The 22,171-nt window shown below is 43.7% G+C and overlaps 1 protein-coding gene across 1 annotated transcript in view; it reads left to right on the top strand.

Moving 5' to 3' along the window:
- Window positions 1–8,165: 8,165 nt before the first annotated feature.
- Window positions 8,166–22,171, top strand: part of LOC121572726 (ADAMTS-like protein 1) — a 156,699-nt gene continuing 142,693 nt past the window's right edge. The window contains exon 1 of the mRNA XM_041884748.1: window positions 8,166–8,329. Within this exon, the coding sequence (XP_041740682.1) occupies window positions 8,276–8,329 (54 nt within the window). The 5' untranslated portion in view covers window positions 8,166–8,275. The remainder of the gene's footprint in view (window positions 8,330–22,171) is intronic.

Raw genomic sequence — 22,171 nt, 5'->3', positions numbered from 1 at the left:
AACCTTGTGTTTCGCTTCTATGGCCTGCCTGAGGACATCGTGTCGGACCGGGGGCCCCAATTCACATCCAGAGTATGGTCAGCATTCTTCCAACAACTCAACATCAACATTAGCCTCACTTCAGGATATCACCCACAATCTAATGGTCAGACAGAACGCCTCAATCAGGAGATCACCCGGTTTCTCAGAGCCTACTGTCATCAGAACCAAGCAGACTGGAGTCGATTCCTCATGTGGGCGGAGTATGCACAGAACTCACTCCAGAAACCCTCTACCGGTCTAACTCCATTCCAATGTGTAATGGGCTTCCAACCTCCCCTATTTCCATGGTCAGGGGAACCCACCGAGGTACCCTCTGTCAACGACTGGCTCCAGAGAAGCGAGGACATCTGGAGTCAGGCTCACACCCACTTGCTACGTGCTGTCAGGAGACAGAAGTTGCAGGCCAATCGTCACCGTCGCCCCAATCCCGAATATACTCCAGGTCAATGGGTCTGGCTATCCACTCGAGACCTACGCCTCAGACTTCCTTGCAAGAAACTCAGTCCCAGGTATGTAGGTCCCTTCCAAATTGTTAAACAGATTACACCAGTTTCCTTCCGTTTGGCATTACCCTCTAATTATCGTATCTCTCCCACTTTTCATGTATCACTTCTCAAACCCGCTGGTGGTCCGAGAGCGGAGGAGGAGGAGCAGACCAGTGATCAGGGCCCCCCACCCATCTTGGTGGACGGCGAGAGGCATATCAGGTTCGAGATCTACTCGATTCCAGACGCCGGGGCAGGCTCCTCCAATATCTGGTGGATTGGGAGGGGTACGGACCGGAAGAGCGATCCTGGGTTAATACAGAGGACATACTCGACCCCGCACTCATGACTGAGTTCCATAGGACGCACCCGGAGAAACCGGGCCCCCGACCTCGAGGAAGACCCCGGCGTCGTTCGCCTCTTCGCGTCAGGAGCCGCTCGCAGGGGGGGGGCTCTGTCACAAACGAGACTCCCGCTGTTCCTCCTGCTCACCACCAGAGGGAACCCTCTCCTGAGTATTAAACCCCTGAACTACATTTCCCACATACCTGGCTCTGATTACCGTTGCACCTGACTCCCATCAGTAGACTATTTAGGTGCTCTCAAACTCTCTCTCTTTGCGAAGTCTTGTTTACCCTGGTGATCATTTCTGAGCGTTTTCGTCTGTGTCTGTCTGCCCGTGGATTTACTCTGGACTGTTTTTCCCTCCTTGATTCTTTGCTGCCTGCCCTGGACTATATTCTTTACTGGACTGATTTTTGTAAGCTTGCTGCCTGCCCTGACCTTATGCCTGTACCTGGATTACGAGTTGCCTTATCCCTACTGTTGTGTCTGCTGGCGATTGACCCTGTTTGTACGACCCAGATTGTAATAAAACTGCAAATGGATCCTCACTCTCCTGGAGCGTCATTACAGCTGCGGCTTGGTCCGCTTTTCATAACGATCGTGACAGAAGATCCCACCAAAATAGGACCAAGCAGCGTGTGCAGGAGCAAACGCCGGGTATGGAACAGGAGGTTACTCTGTTAGATGTCCTCCTCGGTTGGGGGAGAATCACAGAGGAGGAGGCCGTCCGCTACCAGAGGGCGATGAGGGAGGATGCCCAGGCAGGAGAGGAGAAGCGGCGCCAACCGGGCCGTCGTCGGACAGGCGAGAGTCAACCCCAAGTCATTTTTTGGGGGGGGCACACGGCATGGACGACGGGGCTGCTGGAGGCAGCTACAGGGCGAGTTTGCGGACTAGGAGAGGAGGCCACCAGGTTACGGGGGCCATTGGGGGGGAAGGAGAGTGTAGAGGCACGGCGAGAGGTACTGGGGTGTGTTACCAGTCCGGTCCGGCCCGTTCCTGAAACCCGCACAAGGCCAGTGGTGTGTGTTCCCAGTACGGTCCGGCCTGTTCCTGTCCCTCGCACCAAACCTGTGGTGCGCGTCGCCAGCCCGGCCCGGCCTGTTCCTGCTCCTCGCACCAAGCCTGTGGTGCACGTCGCCAGCCCGGTCCGGCCCGTTCCTGTTCCCCACACCAAGCCAGTGGTGCGCATCGTCAGCCCAGTCCGGCCCGTTCCTGCTACCCGCACCAAGCCAGTGGTGCGCGTCGTCAGCCCGGTCCGGCCCGTTCCTGCTCCCCGCACCAAGCCTGTGGTGCGCGTCGTCAGCCCGGTCCGGCCCGTTCCTGCTCCCGCACCAAGCCAGTGGTGCGCGTCATCAACCGGTTCGGCCCGTTCCTGCTCCCGCACCAAGCCAGTGGTGTGCGTCGTCAGCCGGTTCGGCCTGTTCCTGCTCCCGCACCAAGCCAGTGGTGCGGCGTCGGTCAACCGGTTCGGCCTGTTCCTGCTCCCCGCACCAAGCCAGTGGTGCGCGTCGTCAGCCCAATCCGGCCCGTTCCCGCTCCCCGCACCAAGCCAGTGGTGCACGTCGTCAGTCCGGCACGGTCCGTGCCTGTTCCACCTGTGCCTGGTCCGACACCGGTCAGCTGCTCCACACCGGAGCCAGAGCAATCCGCTCCACCGGTGTTCAGTCCAGCTCCGGCCAGCAGGGCCAGACCACGAGGGCGAGAGAGAGATTGGTGGTCACGCTCGGAGCCGGATCCGCCTACCCGGCCCCTCCCCTGTGGTGTTTGGTTGGCGCGGTCGCAGTCCGCGCCTTTGGGGGGGGGGTACTGTCACGCCCTGGCTCTGGGGACTCTTTAATGTTTAGTTGTTCCTTGTTTTCTGTCTAGATCGTTTAGATCTATGTTGGCCAGGGTGGTTCCCGATCAGAAGCAGCTGTTGCTCGTTGTCTCCGATTGGGAACCATACTTAGGCAGCCTGTTTTGCACAGTTGATTGTGGGATCTTGTTCCGTAAGGTTTGTTTTGGTGTATAACCTAGGACTTCACGTATCGTTTGTTTTGTATCGTGTATTAAGTACGATTAAAGAATGTACGCATATCACGCTGCGCCTTGGTCCGCTTTTCACAATGATCGTGACATCTCCCTTTGAAATGAAGCAAGTACTCAAGTTATACTTTAAAGTGAATTATAATGCATCTTCTATAAGCATTCATAGCAGCTCCTCATTACATCTGTAAATGCATTTAAGTGTAATCCATACTTCATTATGCATTACAGACAGATGTCACCCTATTTTCATAGATTTTTACAGTTTAAACACCTTGTGATTCTGCCGTGCTGAATTAACCCAGAAGTAAATGTGATATTGGAAGGTTAGGATTAAGGGTATGGTAGTGGGAGGTGTGTGTGTGTGTGTGTGTGTGTGTGTGTGTATGTTTAGGGATGTGTAAAAGTCTATAAATCCAATCATGGAGGGGAAAGCAGACACAACCATTTCTAAATTGTGATTAGAGCTGCCGACTACTTGTCTTGGAGCACACCGCATTCCTCTCAGCCTTAATTGATAGCAATTATGTGGTTTTCGATTTGGTGGGTTTGATTGGGAGTTGAATGTAAAGGAGTTTGATTTGCCAGAGCAGAGTTGCTGCTGTTGTTAAGATTAGGGCTGAATTCTTGTATGATATTTACCACAACATCATTAAGAAATAATTTTAAGGGTGGGGGCTATAGTGAAAGTACTCACTTTGATTGTCCACATTGCTTTGGAGATTTGTTTGATTTTGTGGAAGAACCTTTGCATTATTCTAAATATAAAGCTGTGATATGGAACTGAAGCATAGAAGCACTGCGTCAGTAATTAAGTGTGAGCGCTACTAGTTTGGGAGTCTAATTATCTTTATTTGCTGTTAAAGCCCAAATGATTTGCCAGCACCACTACCAAAATAACCATGCTTAATTGCATAATTTGACACAGTGCTTGTTATAAAGTTGGGGCTGTCTACAAAAAACATTTATTGAAGCCACAGTTACAGTGCACTGTGCCCAGAGCGTGAAGGCTTTGCTGGTGGTTACAGTGATATTTCATCAGAAAGGGTTTGAGTTCATGACAAACGTGGCATTTGGTTTATCCTGTTTCTCACTTGTAAGGATGTGAGAGATGGAAATACTGTTACTGTACTGTAATTTGATAGAGACCTATAGGTGAACTATAGATGATGGGATAAAGAACAGTCCCCTTTGATGACTTGCGACTGTGGGGGTCCATAACGTGAGTTTTTGAGGTGCACAAGCTATCCAGGGTTTTCTCTGGATCAAAAAGGGGAAAAATGGTGGGCGTGGCAAACGACGTGGTCGGCATGTTTGCGGGGCTGAATTCAGTCCAGCCCTGGGCAAGAACATTTTAGAGGCCCCCATCTTGGCGGCAGAGAGAACATTTTTATATTTTAAAGGTAATATCCTGCAATTCTACGCATTTTGCCATGGTTAATTCTGTGTTCTTATGCTCAAACATTATAACAAAATCAATGGGGAACCCCGGTAATAATCCGACCATGTCAAAAATACTTCTCAAAGATTATATTATTTAAAAAAATAGGTCCATTATCTTTTCTACATATTTTCTATTTGGTTCTAGTCGTGAAACATTTTTTATGTAGGCAATAGATCACAAAACAGTGTGCTTTTGGAAGGTGCAAGTGCCCTGTTCATCAGCAGCTTTACAGCATCAGGTTTGGCGGGCATTTTCAGTAGGCAGGATGTTTTGCACGGGTAGCAAAAAGAACGAGTATGATTACGCTTCCTCAATTGAACTATTATCGGGTTGAAAATGCATTTACATATTCAGACGCCTTTACTTTTTCCACATTTTGTTACGTTACAGCCTTATACTAAAATTGATTAAATAGTTTTTTTCCCTCAAGAATCTACACACAATACCCCATAATGACAAAGCAAAAACAGGTTTTTGCACATTTATACAAAAAATAAAAAACTGAAATATCACATTTAAATAAGTATTCAGACCCTTACCTTGACTCAGTGTTTTGTTGAAGCACCTTTGGCAGCAATTACAGCATCGAGTCTTCTTGGGTATGACGCTACAAGCTTGGCACACCTGTATTTGGGGAGTTTCTCTCATTCTTCTCTGCAGATTCTCTCAAGCTATGTCAGGTTGCATGGGGATCGTCCCTGCACAGCTATTGTCAGGTCTCTCCAGAGACGTTCGATCGAGTTCAAGTCCGGGCTCTGGCTGGGCCACTCAAGGACATTCAGAGACTTGTCCCGAAGCCACTCCTGCGTTGTCTTGGCTGTGTGCTTAGGGTCGTTATCCTGTAGAAAGATGAACCTTTGCCCCAGTCTGAGGTCCTTAGTGCTCTGGAGCAGGTTTTCATCAAGGATCTCTCTGTACTTTGCTCCGTTCATCTCTTCCCTCGATCCTGACTAGTCTCCCAGTCCCTGCTGCTGAAAAACATCCCCATAGCATGATGCTGCCACCACCTTGCTTCACCGTAGGGATGGTGCCAGGTTTCCTCCAGATGTGACGCTTGGCATTCAGGCCAAAGAGTTCAATCTTGGTTTCATCAGACCAGAGAATCTTGTTTCTCATGGTCTGAGTCCTTCAGGTGCCTTTTGGCAAACTCCAAGCGTGCTGTCATGTGCCTTTTACTGAGGAGTGGCTTCCGTCTGGCCTCTCTACCATAAAGGCCTGATTGGTGGAGTGCTACAGAGATGGTTGTCCTTCTGGAAGGTTATCCCATCTCCACTGAGGTACTCTGGAGCTCTGTCAGAGTGACTATCGGTTCTTGGTCACCTCCCTTCTCCCCCGATTGCTCAGTTTGGCCAGGCAGCCAGCTCTAGAAAGAGTCTTGGTGGTTCCAAACTTCTTCCATTTAGGAATGATGGAGGCCACTGTGTTCTTGGGGACCTTCAATGCGCCAAAAATATTTTGGTACCCTTCCCCAGATCTGTGCCTCGACATAATCCTGTCTCGGATTTCTACGGACAATTCCTTCAACCTCATGGCTTGGTTTTTGCTCTGACGTGCACTGTCAACTGTGGGACCTTATATAATAAGGCGTTTGCCTTTCCAAATCATGTCCAATCAAAATAATTTACCCCAGGTGGACTCCAATCAAGTTTTAGAAACATCTCAAGGATGATAAAGGGAAACAGGATGCACCTAAGCTCAATTTCGAGTCTCAAAGCAAAGGGTCTGAATACTTATGTAAATAAGGTATTTCTGTTTTGAATTTTTTATACATTTGCAAAAATTCCCAAAACTCATTTTTGCTTTGTCATTATGGTGTATTGTGTGTAGATTGATGAGGAAAAAATAATTTAATCTGTTTTTAGAATAAGGCTGTAACGTAACAAAATGTGGAAAAAGTCAATGGGTCTGAATAATTTCCGAATGCACTGTATACAGTTTGGAGCCAACAAGCGTGAGTTATGCAACTTATAAAAGAGCGAGTTATGGTTTAGCTTTCTAACAGGATGCCTGAAGAGAAATTTACAGGAAATTCTTAGAGGACATTTCCAGCACTTTTCAAGCTCATATTCATTATCTCTGGCACCATACCAATGTCTTTATATGTGAAAAATGCATTTTTTTCTACGTTTTGTAGTGAAAAAGAGAAAGTAAAAAAGTGCAATGTGATGATGTCGTCGAAAGTAAAAACATTTTTACTTTTACACTATTAGATTTGCAGTGGCGCGGGGAGCAGGACAATGCCCTCCCACTGGCTAGAAACTAATTGAATGTTTTGAAAATCACCTTTATTTTTTTTTATCCTACTCTATGACATCATCAGGTACAACTTTTTTAGGACCTTTCTTTTTATATTTTTAATTACAGAACATAGAAACAAGCTGTTTTCACATATGTAGACACTGGTATGGTGCTGGAGGTAATGAATGAGGTTGAAAATTGGTGTAATAGCCCTTTATGAGTCGTTTAGTGTTTAAAGCTAACTCTTCAAGGTGACGTCTCTGTAGTAAACCATACTGTGGACATAGGAATTGTCCCACCAAGGAATACCTGGGTATGTTTCCCCTCCCCCTCTTTAAATGTTCTTAACTTGGACTGCCAGATGTTATGAAAGGGTTAATTGAAGCTCCTCAAGATTTCCCTACCCCAAAAAAACATGTTAAAAAATGTAATATATTACAATGGAATCTGTGCAGATCACTGGATCTTACATGACCAGACTGTATCATCTAATTTGCTTGGGTCTTTTAAAGTGACCTAAGTTTTAAAGAATTGAGCAGAAGTAGATAGTGTGTGTGTGTCTGTGTGGATGCAGTATGTGTCCGTGTTGATGTGTAAGTCTATAAATCCATATATACTGAACAAAAATATGAACGCAACATGCAATAATTACGGTTACATTTCATAGAAGGAAATCAGTCAATTGAAATCAATTCATTAGGCCCTAATCTATGGCTTTCACATGACTGGGCAGGGGCGCAGCCATTGGTCGGTCTTGGAGGGCATAGGCCCACCCACTTGGGACCCAGGCCCAGCCAATCAGAATGAGTTTTTCCCACAAAAGGGCTTTATTACAGACTAAATACTCCTCAAAACTCCACATTTTAGAGTGACCTTTTATTGTCCCCAGCACAAGGTGCACCTGTGTAATGATCATGTTGTTTAATCAGCTTCTTGATATGCCACACCTCTCAGGTGGATGGATTATCTTGGCAAAGGATAAATTCTTACTAACAGGGATGCAAACAAAGTTGTGCACAACATTTGAGAGAAATAAGCTTTTTGTACATATGGAACATTTCTGGGATCTTTTATTTCAGCTCAGAAACATGGGACTTACATGTTGCTTTATATTTTTGTTCAGTACTCCAATTTTATACTCCAAGGTTATAGTTATGCTCCAAGGTTACTGTGGTATGTTCAAAGATTTTGAAGTTTTGAGAACTCCTAGTGCTGGCAGTGGAAGGTGCTAAGCTGGCCAGACCCAAGAATAGTAGGGAAGAGGGAAACAGAGGAATGAGAGAAAGAGAGAGAGGGAGGGAATTTGAAGGAGTAGGAAAGAGAGGAAAATATAAATAAATAATGACAGAGAGGTAAAGAGAAAGGAAAGTTTGAAAGAAGGATTTGTGTGTGTGCGCCTGCATGCACGTTTTGTGAATCTGCAGCTGGCCGGCTCCTTGTTGAGCTAGCCTGCTCGATTGGGGCCTCTTTTTGATTGGCTGGAAGGCTGGACTTGGGGGCTCAAGGGGTTTGGATGAGGAAGAGAGGGAGCGAGACCGTCGGGAGAACTAGAGAGTAGACGACAGGCAGACAGGACGCACACACAAAGCCAGTGACACAGAGATCGGAGCACCACGTGCCGTGTTGAGGGCTCACACACACATACAGAAGTGCACTGTTCACACACGCATGCACACACATCCCTTCAGACAGTATGGACCAAAACACCTCCGCTACGGGGCTACTGCTGACTGCACTCCTATTTCTGGTACAGTATCTACTTCAGTACTTCTGCTTGGGACATCTTTTTGGCTGGTTGGATTCAGTAGGACTTTGAGTTATATCTCTGATCCCTTTCAATAATCTTGTTTGTTTATTTCAAAAAGTAAAATGTATACTTGAATAGTCATTTGTTCTAATGGAGATTAACTAGTGCTTGGCAGATGTGCTTGCATGTATATATTATTAGGTGACATTATGCAGTTGGAATCTTCTCTTAATCCTTGAGTATTTACAGTGGTAGGTTTCCAAGGCAGATAAAATGACGATGGTATTTTCCTTTGGTTGTGCCCTGAGTAGTCTTTCTTAGCGCTTACTCCTCTCAAATTTCATTTGAAGTCATATATGAAGTTTGTAATACACATCCCACTAAGATACATAGATCAATTAGTTATTTTTTTTAGAGTAAATATCACTATATCACTGTACTGACTACCCTATGACATGAAGTCCAATACAGTACTTAGCAAGGCTCAGGAGACAAGGGCTTAAACCGATGTGAGGAGATCAGATGACTTACCAATTAAATAAAGGCTATCGCATGTATATTTACATAGTCTGTTAAAGTAGACACAGAGTAGATAATTCTCCTGTCAGAGTTTTCCATCAGTCATTTCATGCAGTCATTGACAGGTGAGTTGTCTGTCTATTGAAGTGACTGCTGAAGAAGTCTGTGTGATGCATTTCATTCTTTGTTATTACACAATGGTCTGCCTTTGCAACTGTGTAGTAAAAATGGTAAATTCACTGGTCAATAATATTATTTGGTTTGACCCTGCGGCCTGACCTGAGGGGTATACTACAAAGAAGAATCAATGAGTTATCCAGCTAACTTGCCTAAATATTCTGAAATGGGCATGTTCTAATTGACTCAACAACCAAAAACACATATTGAAGTTTAGCTTTGTTAACGTTTCTGAAAATCAGTAGATATTTTTGGTTGTTTATCAAAGTTATCTGGCTAACTCATTGAATCTACTTTGTAGTATACCCCTCGGGTAGTGAAACCTTGTGATGACTCACCTGAGTGACTGTTTTGTGTTTCATTCACTTCGAGGTTGTGCATGAACAGATTTTGGCTTCACCTGCTGGATCTTTGTGTTTGGTGCATTTTCTTTGGTTTGGAAAGGGAAAGGGGATACCTAGTCAGTTGCACAACTGAATGCATTCAACCGAAATGTGTCTTCCGCATTTAACCCAACCCCTCTGTGATAGGACCTTTCAGTACCTGCAGTTCGGATGACAGTAGCAGGTTTCCAGTGCCCTGTGTCATAATGTGAATGGTGTCTCCTGCTTGCAATGCAAGCATTTCGGTCGTAGTTTAGCTTTTGTCTGTGCTGGCACTGTTCTCACCTAGCACGCCCGGTTGCCTGACATACCACCTAAAGCTGCAGCTGGTTGGCTGTGGTAGGGAGGATAGAGCGCAGCCTTCTGCTCATTAACAGCTGTGCAGGTGATTTCAGTTTGTCCACTGGAGTGTTTCTGTAATCCAGCAGGGAGAGGTATGGGTCCTTCCTCTCTGCTCTTGCTTTCTTTAGCATGGACTTTGCTGTTTGTACAGTTTTTTGTCACTAAGAAAAGTCTGCAATTCCTAGCACGAAAAACATGGCTTTCAGTTTGTGTATGACTGCTGTTGAAGTGGTGCTGTATAGGCACTCAAGCTCAAAGTACTATAAGCCTCTACCATTGACTTGTCTCTTTTCCCATTCCTGGCCAAAATAGTATTTCTCTAGCACTGTTTACATTTCTCCATGCCCATGTGCCCTGTGCGTAATGTGTTTGAGCATGTCTTGTCTGAGTGTGTGCAGCGCACTGACTTTCTCACGCATTACACACAGGTCACATGGGAATGGAAAAATGTACTCAGCATCATTGTGGGCATTTGCTGATGACTAATGTGCACTTGTGCATCCATGCCCTCACTCAGTGTGTTGTTGTTGTATGTAATTGACTTCCTGGACAGGGTGTCCACTACTTGACTTTATGGATGTCTGGGTGCAGAGACCTGGTTGAATAATTTGAGTATGGATAAGGACGTTGCCATTGCAGATTACAATATTTTCAGATTTGATAGACAAAAAAAGAAGGGAGGGTTGGCTATTTATGTAAGATCTTCTCCTATGGCATCATGCTCTCTTAGCATCTCTGTCCCCAAAATATGTGAGCTGTTGGTTATAAAAGTGGCCATAAGCCAAAATATATACAGTTGAAGTCGGAAGTTTAGGTTGGAGACATTAAAACTCGTTTTTCAAGCACTCCACTAATTTCTTGTTAACAAACTATAGATTTGGCAAGTCGGTTAGGACATCTACTTTGTGCATGACACAAGTAATTTTTCCAACAATTGTTTACAGACAGATTATTTCACTTATAATTCACTGTATCACAATTCCAGTGGGTCAGAAGTTTACATACACTAAGTTGACTGTGCCTTTAAACAGCTTGGAAAATTCCAGAAAATGATGTCATGGCTTTGGAGGCTTCTGATAGGCTAATTGACATCATTTGAGTCAATTGGAGGTGTACCTGTGGATGTATTTCAAGGCCTACCTTCAAACTAAGTGCCTCTTTGCTTGACATCATGGGAAAATCAAAAGAAATCAGCGAAGACCTCAGAAAAAAAATTTGTAGACCTCCACAAGTCTGGTTCATCCTTGGGAGCAATTTCCAAATGCCTGAAGGTACCACGTTAATCTGTACAAACAAAAGCACGCAAGTATAAACACTATGGGACCACACAGCCATCATACCGCTCAGGAAGGAGACGCGTTCTGTCTCCTAGTGATGAACGTACTTTGGTGCGAAAAGTGCAAATTAATCCCAGAACAACAGCAAAGGACCTTGTGAAGATGCTGGAGGAAAATATCTATATCCACAGTAAAACGAGTCCTATATCGACATAACCTGAAAGGCCGCTCAGCAAGAAAGAAGCCACTGCTCCAAAACCGCCATAAAAAAGCCAGACTACGGTTTGCAACTGCACATGGGGACAAAGATCATACTTTTTGGAGAAATGTCCTCTGGTCTGATGACACAAAAATAGAACTGTTTGCCCATAATGACCATCGTTATGTTTGGAGGAAAAAGGGGGTTGCTTGCAAGCCGAAGAACACCATCCAAACCGTGAAGCACGGTGGTGGCAGCATCATGCTGTGGAGGTGCTTTGCTGCAGGAGGGACTGGTGCACTTCACAAAATAGATGACATCATGAGGAAGGAAAATTATGTGGATATATTGAAGAAACATCTCAAGACATCAGTCAGGAAGTTAAAGCTTGGTCGCAAATCGTCTTCCAAATGGACACTTACCCAAAGCATACTTCCAAAGTTGTGGCAAAATGGCTTAAGGACAACAAAGTCAAGGTATTGGAGTGGCCATCACAAAGCCCTGACCTCAATCCTATAGAAAATGTGTGGGCGGAACTGAAAAAGCGTGTGCGAGCAAGGAGGCCTACAAACCTGACTCAGTTACACCAGCTCTGTCAGGAGGAATGGGCCAAAATTCAACCAATTTATTGTGGGAAGCTTGTGGAAGGCTACCCGAAACGTTTCACCCAAGTTAAACAATTTAAAGGCAATGCTACCAAATACTAATTGAATGTATGTAAACTTCTGACCCACTGGGAATGTGATGAAATAAATAAAAGCAAAAATAAATAATTCTCTCTACTATTATTCTGACATTTCACATTCTTAAAATAAAGTGGTGATCCTAACTGACCTAAAACAGGGAACTAGGATTAAATGTCAGGAATTGTGAAAAACTGATTTTAAATGTATTTGGCTAAGGTGTACGTAAACTTCTGACTTCAACTGTATATTTATTGCTGCGGTCTACCACCCCCCAGTCGCTTTGACAGAGGCTGTTGGTATTATTTCTGATTATTTAAAACCCTTTCTGGTATCTGAACTGGTTGTGTTAGGATATCTAAATATTGATTAGCTTACACATGCCTCAGATCAGTAAGAAAATCTGTCTTGAATTCAACTTAACTCAGCTGATAACGAAAAAACCTAGCAAACTCCATTGATTGACCTTATCCTGATTAACCGTACCCATAAGTACACTGAACAAAAATATAAATGCAACATGTAAAGTGTTCGTCCCATGTTTCATGAGCTGAAATAAAAGATCCCAGAAATTTACCATATGCACAAAATGCTTATTTCTTTCAAATTTGGTGCACAAATTTGTTTACATCCCTGTTAGTGAGCATTTTTCCTTTGCCAAGATAATCCATCCCATAACAGGTGTGGTATATCAAGAAGCTTATTAAACAGCATGATCATTACACAGGTGCACCTTGTGCTGGGGACATTTAAAGGCCACTCTAAAATGTTCAGTTTTGTCACACAACACAATGCCACAGATGTTTTATGTTTTGAGGGAGCGAGCAATTGGCATCTTGACTGCAGGAATGCCCATCAGAGCTGTTGCCAGAGAATTTAATGTTAATTTGGCAGTACGTCCAACTGGCCTCACAACCGCAGACTACATGTATGGCGTCGTGTGGGCGAGCAGTTTGCTGATGTCAATATTGTGAACAGAATGCCCTATAGTGGCAGTGGAGTTATGGTATGGGCAGACATAAGCTACGGACAACAAACACAATTGCATTTTATTGATGGCAATTTGAATGCACAGATATACCGTGACGAGATCCTGAGGCCCATTGTCGTGCCATTCATCTGCCTCCATCACCTCATGTTTCAGCAAGAATCGCAAGGATCTGTACACAATTCCTGGAAGCTGAAAATGTCCCAGTTATTCCATGACCTGCATACCACTCATTGAGCATGTTTTGGATGCTCTGGATTTACATGTACAACAGCATGTTCCAGTTCCCGCCAATATCCAGAAAATTAGCACAGCCATTGAAGAGGAATGGGACAACATTCCACAGGCCACAATCAACAGCCTGATCAAGTCTATGCGAAGGGAGATATGTCGCGCTGCATGAGGCAAATGGTGGTCACACCAGATACTGACTGGTTTTCTAATCCAGGTTTTTTCTTTATTTTTACTATTTTCTATATTGTAGAATAATATTGAAGAGATAAACATTATGAAATAACACACACATATATATATATATATATATATATATATATATATATGTGTAGTAACCAAAACAGTGTTAAATCAGTGGCGCAGCGGTCGAAGGAACTTCATCTCAGTGCTTGAGGTGTCACTACAGACCCCATGGTTCGATTCCAGGCTCTATCACAACCGGCCGTGATTGGGAGTCCCATAGGCCGGCACAGAATTGGCCCAGCGTCGTCCGGGTTTGGCCGGTGTAGGCCTCCATTGTAAATAAGAATTTGTTCTTAACTGACTTGCCTAGTTAAATAAATTAAATAAACAAATAAAAATATATTTTATATTTGAGATTCTTCAAAGTAGCCACCCTTTGCCTTGATGACAGCTTTGCACACTCTTTTCATTCTCTCAACCAGCTTCACCTGGAATGCTTTTCCAACAGTCTTGAAGGAGAGCGTGATCCCACAGAACAGCTGATGCTCTCATGCATGCTTCAGCGTTGCTTGCCTCGAAGCGAGCATAAAAGTGATTTAGTCTGGTAGACTCGTGTTATTGGGCAGCTCGCGGCTGTGCTTCCCTTTGTAGTCCGTAACAGTTTCCAAGCCCTGCCACATCCGACGAGCGTTGGAGCCAGTGTAGAACAAGTCAATCTTAGTCCTGTATTGAGGCTTTACCTGTTCGATGGTTCGTCGGAGGGCATAGCGGGATTTCTTATAAGCGTCCGGGTTAGATTCCCATTCCTTTAAAGCGGCAGCTCTACCCTTTAGCTCTGTGCGGATGTTGCCTGTAATCCATGGCTTCTGGTTGGGGTATGTACGTACGGTCACTGTGGGGACGACGTCATCGATGCACTTATTGATGAAGCCAGTGACTGATGTTGTGTACTCCTCAATGCCATCGGAAGAATCCCGTAACATATTCCAGTCTGTGCTAGCAAAACAGTCCTGTAGCTTAGCATCTGCGTCATCTGACCACTTCTGTATTGAGTGAGTCACTGGTACTTCCTGCTTTAGTTTTTGCTTGTAAGCAGGAATCAGGAGGATAGTTATGGTAAGATTTGCCAAATGGAGGGCGAGGGAGAGCTTTGTATGCATCTCTGTGTGTGGAGTAAAGGTGGTCTAGAGTTTTTTTTCCTTTGGTTGCACATTTAACATACTGGTAGAAATGAGGTAAAACAGACTTAAGTTTCCCTGCATTAAAGTCTGCGGCCAACAGGAGCGCCGCCTCTGGATGAGCATTTTCTTGTTTGCTTATCACCTTATACAGCTCGTTGAGTGCAGTCTTAGTGCCAGCATCGGTTTGTGTTGGTAAATAGACAGCTACAAAAAATATAGATGAAAACTCTCTTCGTTAATAGTGTGGTCTACAGCTTATTATGAGATAGTCTCCCTCAGGCGAGCAAAACCTAGAGACTTCCTTCATATTAGATTTCGTGCACCAGCTGTTATTTACAAATATACACAGACCGCCACCCCTTGTCTTACCAGAGGCAGCTGTTCTATCTTGCCGATGCACCGAAAACCCCGCCAGCTGTATGTTGTCCATGCCGTCATTCAGCCACGACTCGGTGAAACATAAGATATTACAGTTTTTGATGTCCCGCTGGTAGGATATTCTTGATTGGAGCTCATCCATTTTATTTTCCAATGATTGTACGTTGGCTAATAAGACTGATGGTAGAGGCAGATTACCCACTCGCCATCGGATCCTTACAAGGCACCCCAACCTACGTCCCCGATATCTCTGTCTCTTCTTCATGAGAATGACGGGTATTTGGGCCTTGTCGGGTGTCTGAAGTAAATCATTTGCGTCCGACTAATTAAAGAAAACATATTCGTACAGTACAAGGTGAGTAATCGCACTCCTGATATCCAGAAGCTCTTTCGGTCATAAGAGACGGTGTCAGAAATATTATGTACAATATAAGTTACAAATAAGGCAAAAACACACAATAGCACAATTGGTTAGGAGCCCTTAAAACAGCAGCCATCTCCTCCGGCGCCATTATAATGGGGTTTAGGCCTGGCCATAGCACTATTACAGCAACCAATTTAGTTGTTAATGATCTTTTCAATGCTTTAGACACTAAAATGAAATGTGCTGCTTTGTTTGTGGACCTGTCAAAAGCTTTTGATACTGTTGATCATGCTATTTTATTGAATATGTTGTCTTAGATAGGCCTGAGCTCTGACACCTGTTCATGGTTTCATGATTATCTTAGTTACAGAACTCAGGCATCATGATTGGTGTTAAGTCTGAATTTCTTGAAGGTGTTCCGCAGGTGTACTTCCCGCAAGGGTACTGTTCTTTTCACTATTTATATAAATGCTATTGGTCAATCTATATATTTATTTATTTATTTAATCATATGCGGATGATACTATCATGTACGCAATTGCCCCCGACTGCTGACCTGGCTGTGACAAGACTACAGTCCCATTTTGCACTTGTGCAGGAAGCCCTTACTGATTTAAAACGTATGCTTAATATGGTCAAAACTAATTACATATTGTTTTCAAGTTTGCATAAGATTGTCTCAGATGGATTACATCTTTACTCATCAGATGGTTCTATAATCGAACAAGTCCCTGCATAGAAATACCTTGGTATTTGGATTGACAATGAATTATCGTAAAAAAAAATATACAACTGAGCTTAATAAGAAACTAAGATTTAAAGATACAAGATCTGTTTTTTACAGAAACAGATCTTGTCTCGTTCTAGTCAACATTTCTACCTGTTCTTGATTATGGTGATACTATTTATCAAATTGCAACTGCCTCTACTCTTAAAGCCTTGGATGCTGTTTTTCATAGCGCCCTTCGTTTTATCATAGGAGACAGTTTTATTACTCATCACTGTATTCTTTACCAAAAGGTTGGCTGGACCTCTTTGAAGTCACGTAGATCACAACATTATGCTCTTTTTGTTTAAAAAGCCCTGCTCTACGAACTTCCGACATACCTAACATCACTGTTAAGATTTAAAATGACACCTTATCAAACCACTTCACAGGGTTGGTTAACTCTGGAGACTTCTTTGGTGTCTGGAGAGTTAGGTAAATCAGCCTTTAATTTCCTTGCACCTCTAGAGGAATTGGTGCCTCTAGATCATTTCAGACAGTTGTTAGGGGACATTTTTACTGAAGAATGTGTCCGTTTTTTATGATTATTTTTAGCTTTTCTTGTATTGTTGTGTATAATTAACATGTATTTGATTGTGTAATGAATGTGTAGTTTCATGTGTTTCTTGTATTTTGAAGTGTATTGTGGTGCTATATAGGGCTTATCTGGAAAAGAGACCTTAGTCTCAGCATTGACTCACTGTCAAAATAAAAGTTAAATAAAGTTGCCTCGATGGATGGTCAGTCAACCTCACGTGACTTGGGAAATGGTAGTCAGGGTTTTTCTTTTTGGCCCTTAGTCATTAGGGGTTAAACATTTTGACCCGTCTTTGCTTAAGTATGCAGCACCCCTCATTGTTGGCTCAGTAACACACATTTTGTATTGATCTTTAGTATCAGGAAATATTCTAAAAGTGTGGAAAGCAGCTTTTGTGCTACCACTCCATAAGGGTGGTGATACAAGTGATCTTGATAAGTATCGACCCATTTTCAGGCTCCCTTATCTTGCGAAAATACTAGAATCATTGTCAACAAACAGCCATGTTACTTTCTATCTGTAAATTGTATTCTTAATGTTAATCAATCCCAGGTTTTCCAGAAATCCCGGTTGGAAGATTCCTGGAAACGGGAGGGAACAAGCAGGAAATCCAGAAAAATAGCATCATTTTGCAAGCCCAGGCCTGATGTTGCCTGTAAATTGTGAGTTTCAGGCCACTTTATTAGGGAAAACTAGGCCTCAAAATAAGGCCTCCCGGGGAAGGACTGCCCATTCCATGATCTCGCCATCACGGTTGACAACTCCGTTGTGTCCTCCTCCCAGAGTGCGAAGAGCCTTGGCGTGACCCTGGACAACACCCTGTCGTTCTCCGCTAACATCAAGGTGGTGACCCGATCCTGTAGGTTCATGCTCTACAACATTCAGAGAGTACGACCCTGCCTTACACAGGAAGCGGCACAGGTCCTAATCCAGGCACTTGCCATCTCCCGTCTGGATTACTGCAACTCGCTGTTGGCTGGGCTCCCTGCCTGTGCCATTAAACCCCTACAACTCATCCAGAATGCCGCAGCCCGTCTGGTGTTCAACCTTTCCAAGTTCTCTCACGTCACCCCACTCCTCCGTACACTCCACTGGCTTCCAGTTGAAGCTCGCATCTGCTACAAGACCATGGTGCTTGCCTATGGAGCTGTGAGGGGAACGGCACCTTCGTACCTTCAGGCTCTGATCAGTCCCTACACCCAAACGAGGGCATTGCGTTCATCCACCTCTGGCCTGCTGGCCCCCCTACCTCTGCGGAAGCACAGTTCCCGCTCAGCCCAGTCAAAACTGTTCGCTGCTCTGGCACCCCAATGGTGGAACAAGCTCCCTCACGACGCCAGGACAGCGGAGACACTCACCACCTTCCGGAGACATTTGAAACCCCACCTCTTTAAGGAATACCTGGGATAGGATAAAGTAAACCTTCTAACCCCCCTTACCCCACCCCACCCCCAAAAAACAAAACAAAAAACATATTGTAAAGTGGTTATCTCACTGGCTATAAGGTGAATGCACCAATTTGTAAGTCGCTCTGGATAAGAGCGTCTGCTAAATGACATAAATGTAAATGTAATAGTCCTTTGTTGCTCTCCACTATGATTGATGATGTATTCTTCCAGGTGTGACCAGATATTGGGAGGTCATTTTTTGCAGATGACTAGGTGCTGTGGAAGAGAGGAAGAAATATTCCCCAAACAGCCGGGAGAGTTGAAGAAGCGATCAGAGAAGTTGAGCTGTGGTCCCTCAGGTGGCTTCAAGTTCTCAGTTGAGAAAACAGACTGTGTGTTTTACTAGAAGGATGGTTGGAGAGGAAATATGCCTGAAGCTGTACGGGAAGAATCTGGAGAGGGTGGGAGTGTTTAGTATTTTATTAGGATCCCCATTAGCTACTCTAATGTACATTCTGATTGAGTGACAGCAAACTTGCCTGCCCGCTGTAAATTGAGGACACACATACACACCCAACCCTCTTCGCGCTGCTCCTAATCTGCAGCTTTTTTGCAGTGAGAACGTGCAGGGAGGTATTTTGCAGACAACTATTTAGGCATATTTAACACTTACGTTTTTTCCGATCATGAGTATTATCCGATCCTACCATCAACTGGCAATTTACGGATATGATTACGAATACGAGTATGGCCATGTCGGCACACCCCTACCAGACACACTTGTCTAAATTGATGGGTCATGTGAAAAAAATGTATAACCACCCCCAACCTACATCTAGCTAAGTGGATAGGTCACTATTGTCTAGACATGTTCATGAAATACAGTGGTATGAAAAAGTATTTGCCCCCTTTCTAATTTTCTCTACTTTTGCATATTTGTGATACTGAATGTTATCAGATCTTCAACCAAATCCTAATATTAGATAAAGGGAACATAAGTGAACAAATAACACAACAATTACATATTTATTTCATAAACAAAGTTATGCAACACCCAATTCCCCTGTGTGAAAAAGTAATTGCCCCCTTACACTCAATAACTGGTTGTGCCACCTTTATCTGCAATGACTCCAACCAAATGCTTCCTGTAGTTGTTGATCAGTCTCTCACATCGCTGTGGAGGAATTTTGGCCCACTCTTCCCTGCAGAACTGCTTTAACTCTGTGACGTGTGGGTTTTTAAGCATGAACTGCTCGTTTCAAGTCCTGCAACAACATCTCAATTGGGATTAGGTCTGGACTTTGACTAGGCCATTCCAAAACGTCCAATTTGTTGCTTTTTAGCAATTTTCATGTAGACTTGATTTGTGTGTTTTGGATCATTGTCTTGCTGCATGACCCAGCTGCGCTTCAGCTTCAGCTCACAGATGGATGGTCTGACATTCTCCTGTAGAATTCTCTGATACAGAGCAGAATTCATGGTTCCTTCTATTAAAGCAAGTCGTCCAGGTCCTGAGGCAGCAAAGCATCCCCAAACCATCACACCACCACCACCATGCTTGACCTTTGGTATGATGTTCTTACTGTGGAATGCAGTGTTTGGTCATGCAGCAAGACAATGATCCAAAACACACAATCAAGTCTACATGAAAATTGTTAAAAAGCAACAAATTGGACGTTTTGGAATGGCCTAGTCAAAGTCCAGACCTAATCCCAATTTTGATGTTTTGGCAGGACTTGAAACGAGCAGTTCATGCTTGAAAACCCACACGTCAGTGAGTTAAAGCAGTTCTGCATGGAAGAGTGGGCCAAAATTCCTCCACAGCGATGTGAGAGACTGATCAACAACTACAGGAAGCATTTGGTTGGAGTCATTGCAGATAAAGGTGGCACAACCAGTTATTGAGTGTAAGGGGGCAATTACTTTTTCACACAGGGGAATTGGGTGTTGCATAACTTTGTTTATGAAATAAATGAAATAAATATGTAATTGTTGTGTTATTTGTTCACTTATGTTCCCTTTATCTAATATTAGGTTTTGGTTGAAGATCTGATAACATTCAGTATGACAAATATGCAAAAGTAGAGAAAATTAGAAATGGGGCAAATACTTTTTCATACCACTGTATATCTACCGAGGAGTACTTTAAAAAGGCCACTGATTACCATAAGTGAAATATAGCAACAAAATATCTCTTAGTTCCCAAGTCCAGATAATGAATGTTACTACATCAAAAAGGATAATGCTTTATCTTTCTCTTGTGCGAGAACTTGGATTCATCTATCACCACCAATCTCCATAGAGAACATGACCCAATTTGAAAACCCTTCCTCCTCTTGAACCTCCTCAGGGCTTTGTTGCAGATCTTCAATAATGACAGGGAAGACAAATGTTAGTGATATGAGAAGACTTGAGTGTCCCATGGAAGCATGACCCACAACTATAGGAGGGGCACTGAAATCAAATCTCACCTAGGGTCCCAAATCATATTGAGCTGACAATGCTCCTGTCTCATGTGGAAATACACATGTTCATTTCAAAATCCTTGGGTCAGGTAAAAACAGTATTGGATTTGGGCGCGCACTTTAAGAGTTTAAATTTGTATCCAGCTGGAAATTGTCATGAAATACCCACATGTGTCACGTTCGTTTAAGGACGGGTCAGACCAAGGCGCAGCGTGAAAGGCATACATGTTTATTTCACCGAACAAAACAACAACCCAAACGAAACGTGAAGTCCTAAGGCTACACACAATACAAGATCCCACAACTAATGATACCAATAGGCTGCCTAAGTATGATCCCCAATCAGAGACAACGAGCGACAGCTGTCTCTGATTGGGAATCACACCCGGCCAAACATAGACATACAACACCTAGAATATAAACATAGAAAACACAACAGAACACCACACCCTGACTCAACATACCAGAGTCCCATAAGTCAGGGCGTGACAACGTGCAGGAAATTGTAGTAACGTTCACTGGTTCACATGTTGTTGAGCGACTCAAGGACAAAAGCGCAGTGATAGTCAACGGTGACCAAGGAGAACCAAGGTAAATAAATAGTAAGATATTAATGTAGTTACAATTTAGAGAACATTTTACATTTACATTTTAGTCATTTAGCAGACGCTCTTATCCAGAGCGACTTACAGTTAGTGAATACATATATTATAATTTTTTATACTGGCCCCCCGTGGGAATCAAACCCACAACCCTGGCGTTGCAAACGCCATGCTCTATCAACTGAGCTACATCCCTGCCGGCCATTCCCTCCCCTACCCTGGACAACGCTGGCCCAATTGTGCGCCGCCCATGAGTCTCCCGGTCGCGGCCGGCTGCGACAGAGCCTGGATTCGAACCAGGATCTCTAGTGGCACAGTTAGCACTGCGATGCAGTGCCTTAGACCACTGCGCCACTCAGGAGAACAAAAGGCGTAAATCACTGCTCCCTATCACTTATAAGTTCAAATAAACATTGATTGATTATGCACACTCATTCACACACACACACACACATACACATGTACAGACACACACACACTGGGTATAGATAATTTAAGAGAAGTAAGAGTAAGATACAGTGTGTTCCCGCAAAAAAATAATATGTTGGTCTCTTTTCTGAGATGGCAAGGAACTGCTCCATATTCCCTATAAATGTGATTTTGCACACATTTATGTTTAACTGTTGAGGATATAGCATGTTCTGGCAGTAAATTCACAAATATATACAGTATATATATTGTTCTCATCTGTTTTCTGAAATTAGGTGAACTGCACAAGGAACCGCTCCTTGCTCCATTTAATCTATAATGATGATGTGGAACCATTGAGGATACAGTGTGTTAATCTTAGATTTTAGTAACATTCCTGGCAAGTCACACTTTTGATTTTGTGTGTATAATAAAGTACACATTATGTTTACATCTTTTAAAAGAGCCCTCCTGTCCTCCTTATCTGACTAACCTCCATCAATAACGCCCAGTTCGCCCAGTTCACCACTGATTGTGTTGTTGACGATACTTGTTTTACTAGCCTGAGTTATAATACTCTTCACTGCCATTCATTTTTCACATCGTGAATTGTACAAAAATTCAAATTAATTGTGTGTTTGGTGTTGGCTTACCTAGGCCTGACGTTTGTGATAACCGTGTGGTTCTCTCTCGGACAAGTTGGGAGTTCCCTGTCAAGAGGAGAGACACGGCTTAGCTAGCCTGGAGCCTCAAATGGAGGACGCTAA

The sequence above is a fragment of the Coregonus clupeaformis genome, chromosome 8, assembly GCF_020615455.1.
Source record: "Coregonus clupeaformis isolate EN_2021a chromosome 8, ASM2061545v1, whole genome shotgun sequence".
In the NCBI taxonomy this organism is placed as follows: domain Eukaryota; kingdom Metazoa; phylum Chordata; class Actinopteri; order Salmoniformes; family Salmonidae; genus Coregonus; species Coregonus clupeaformis.
This window is presented reverse-complemented; position numbering and strand designations above follow the sequence as displayed.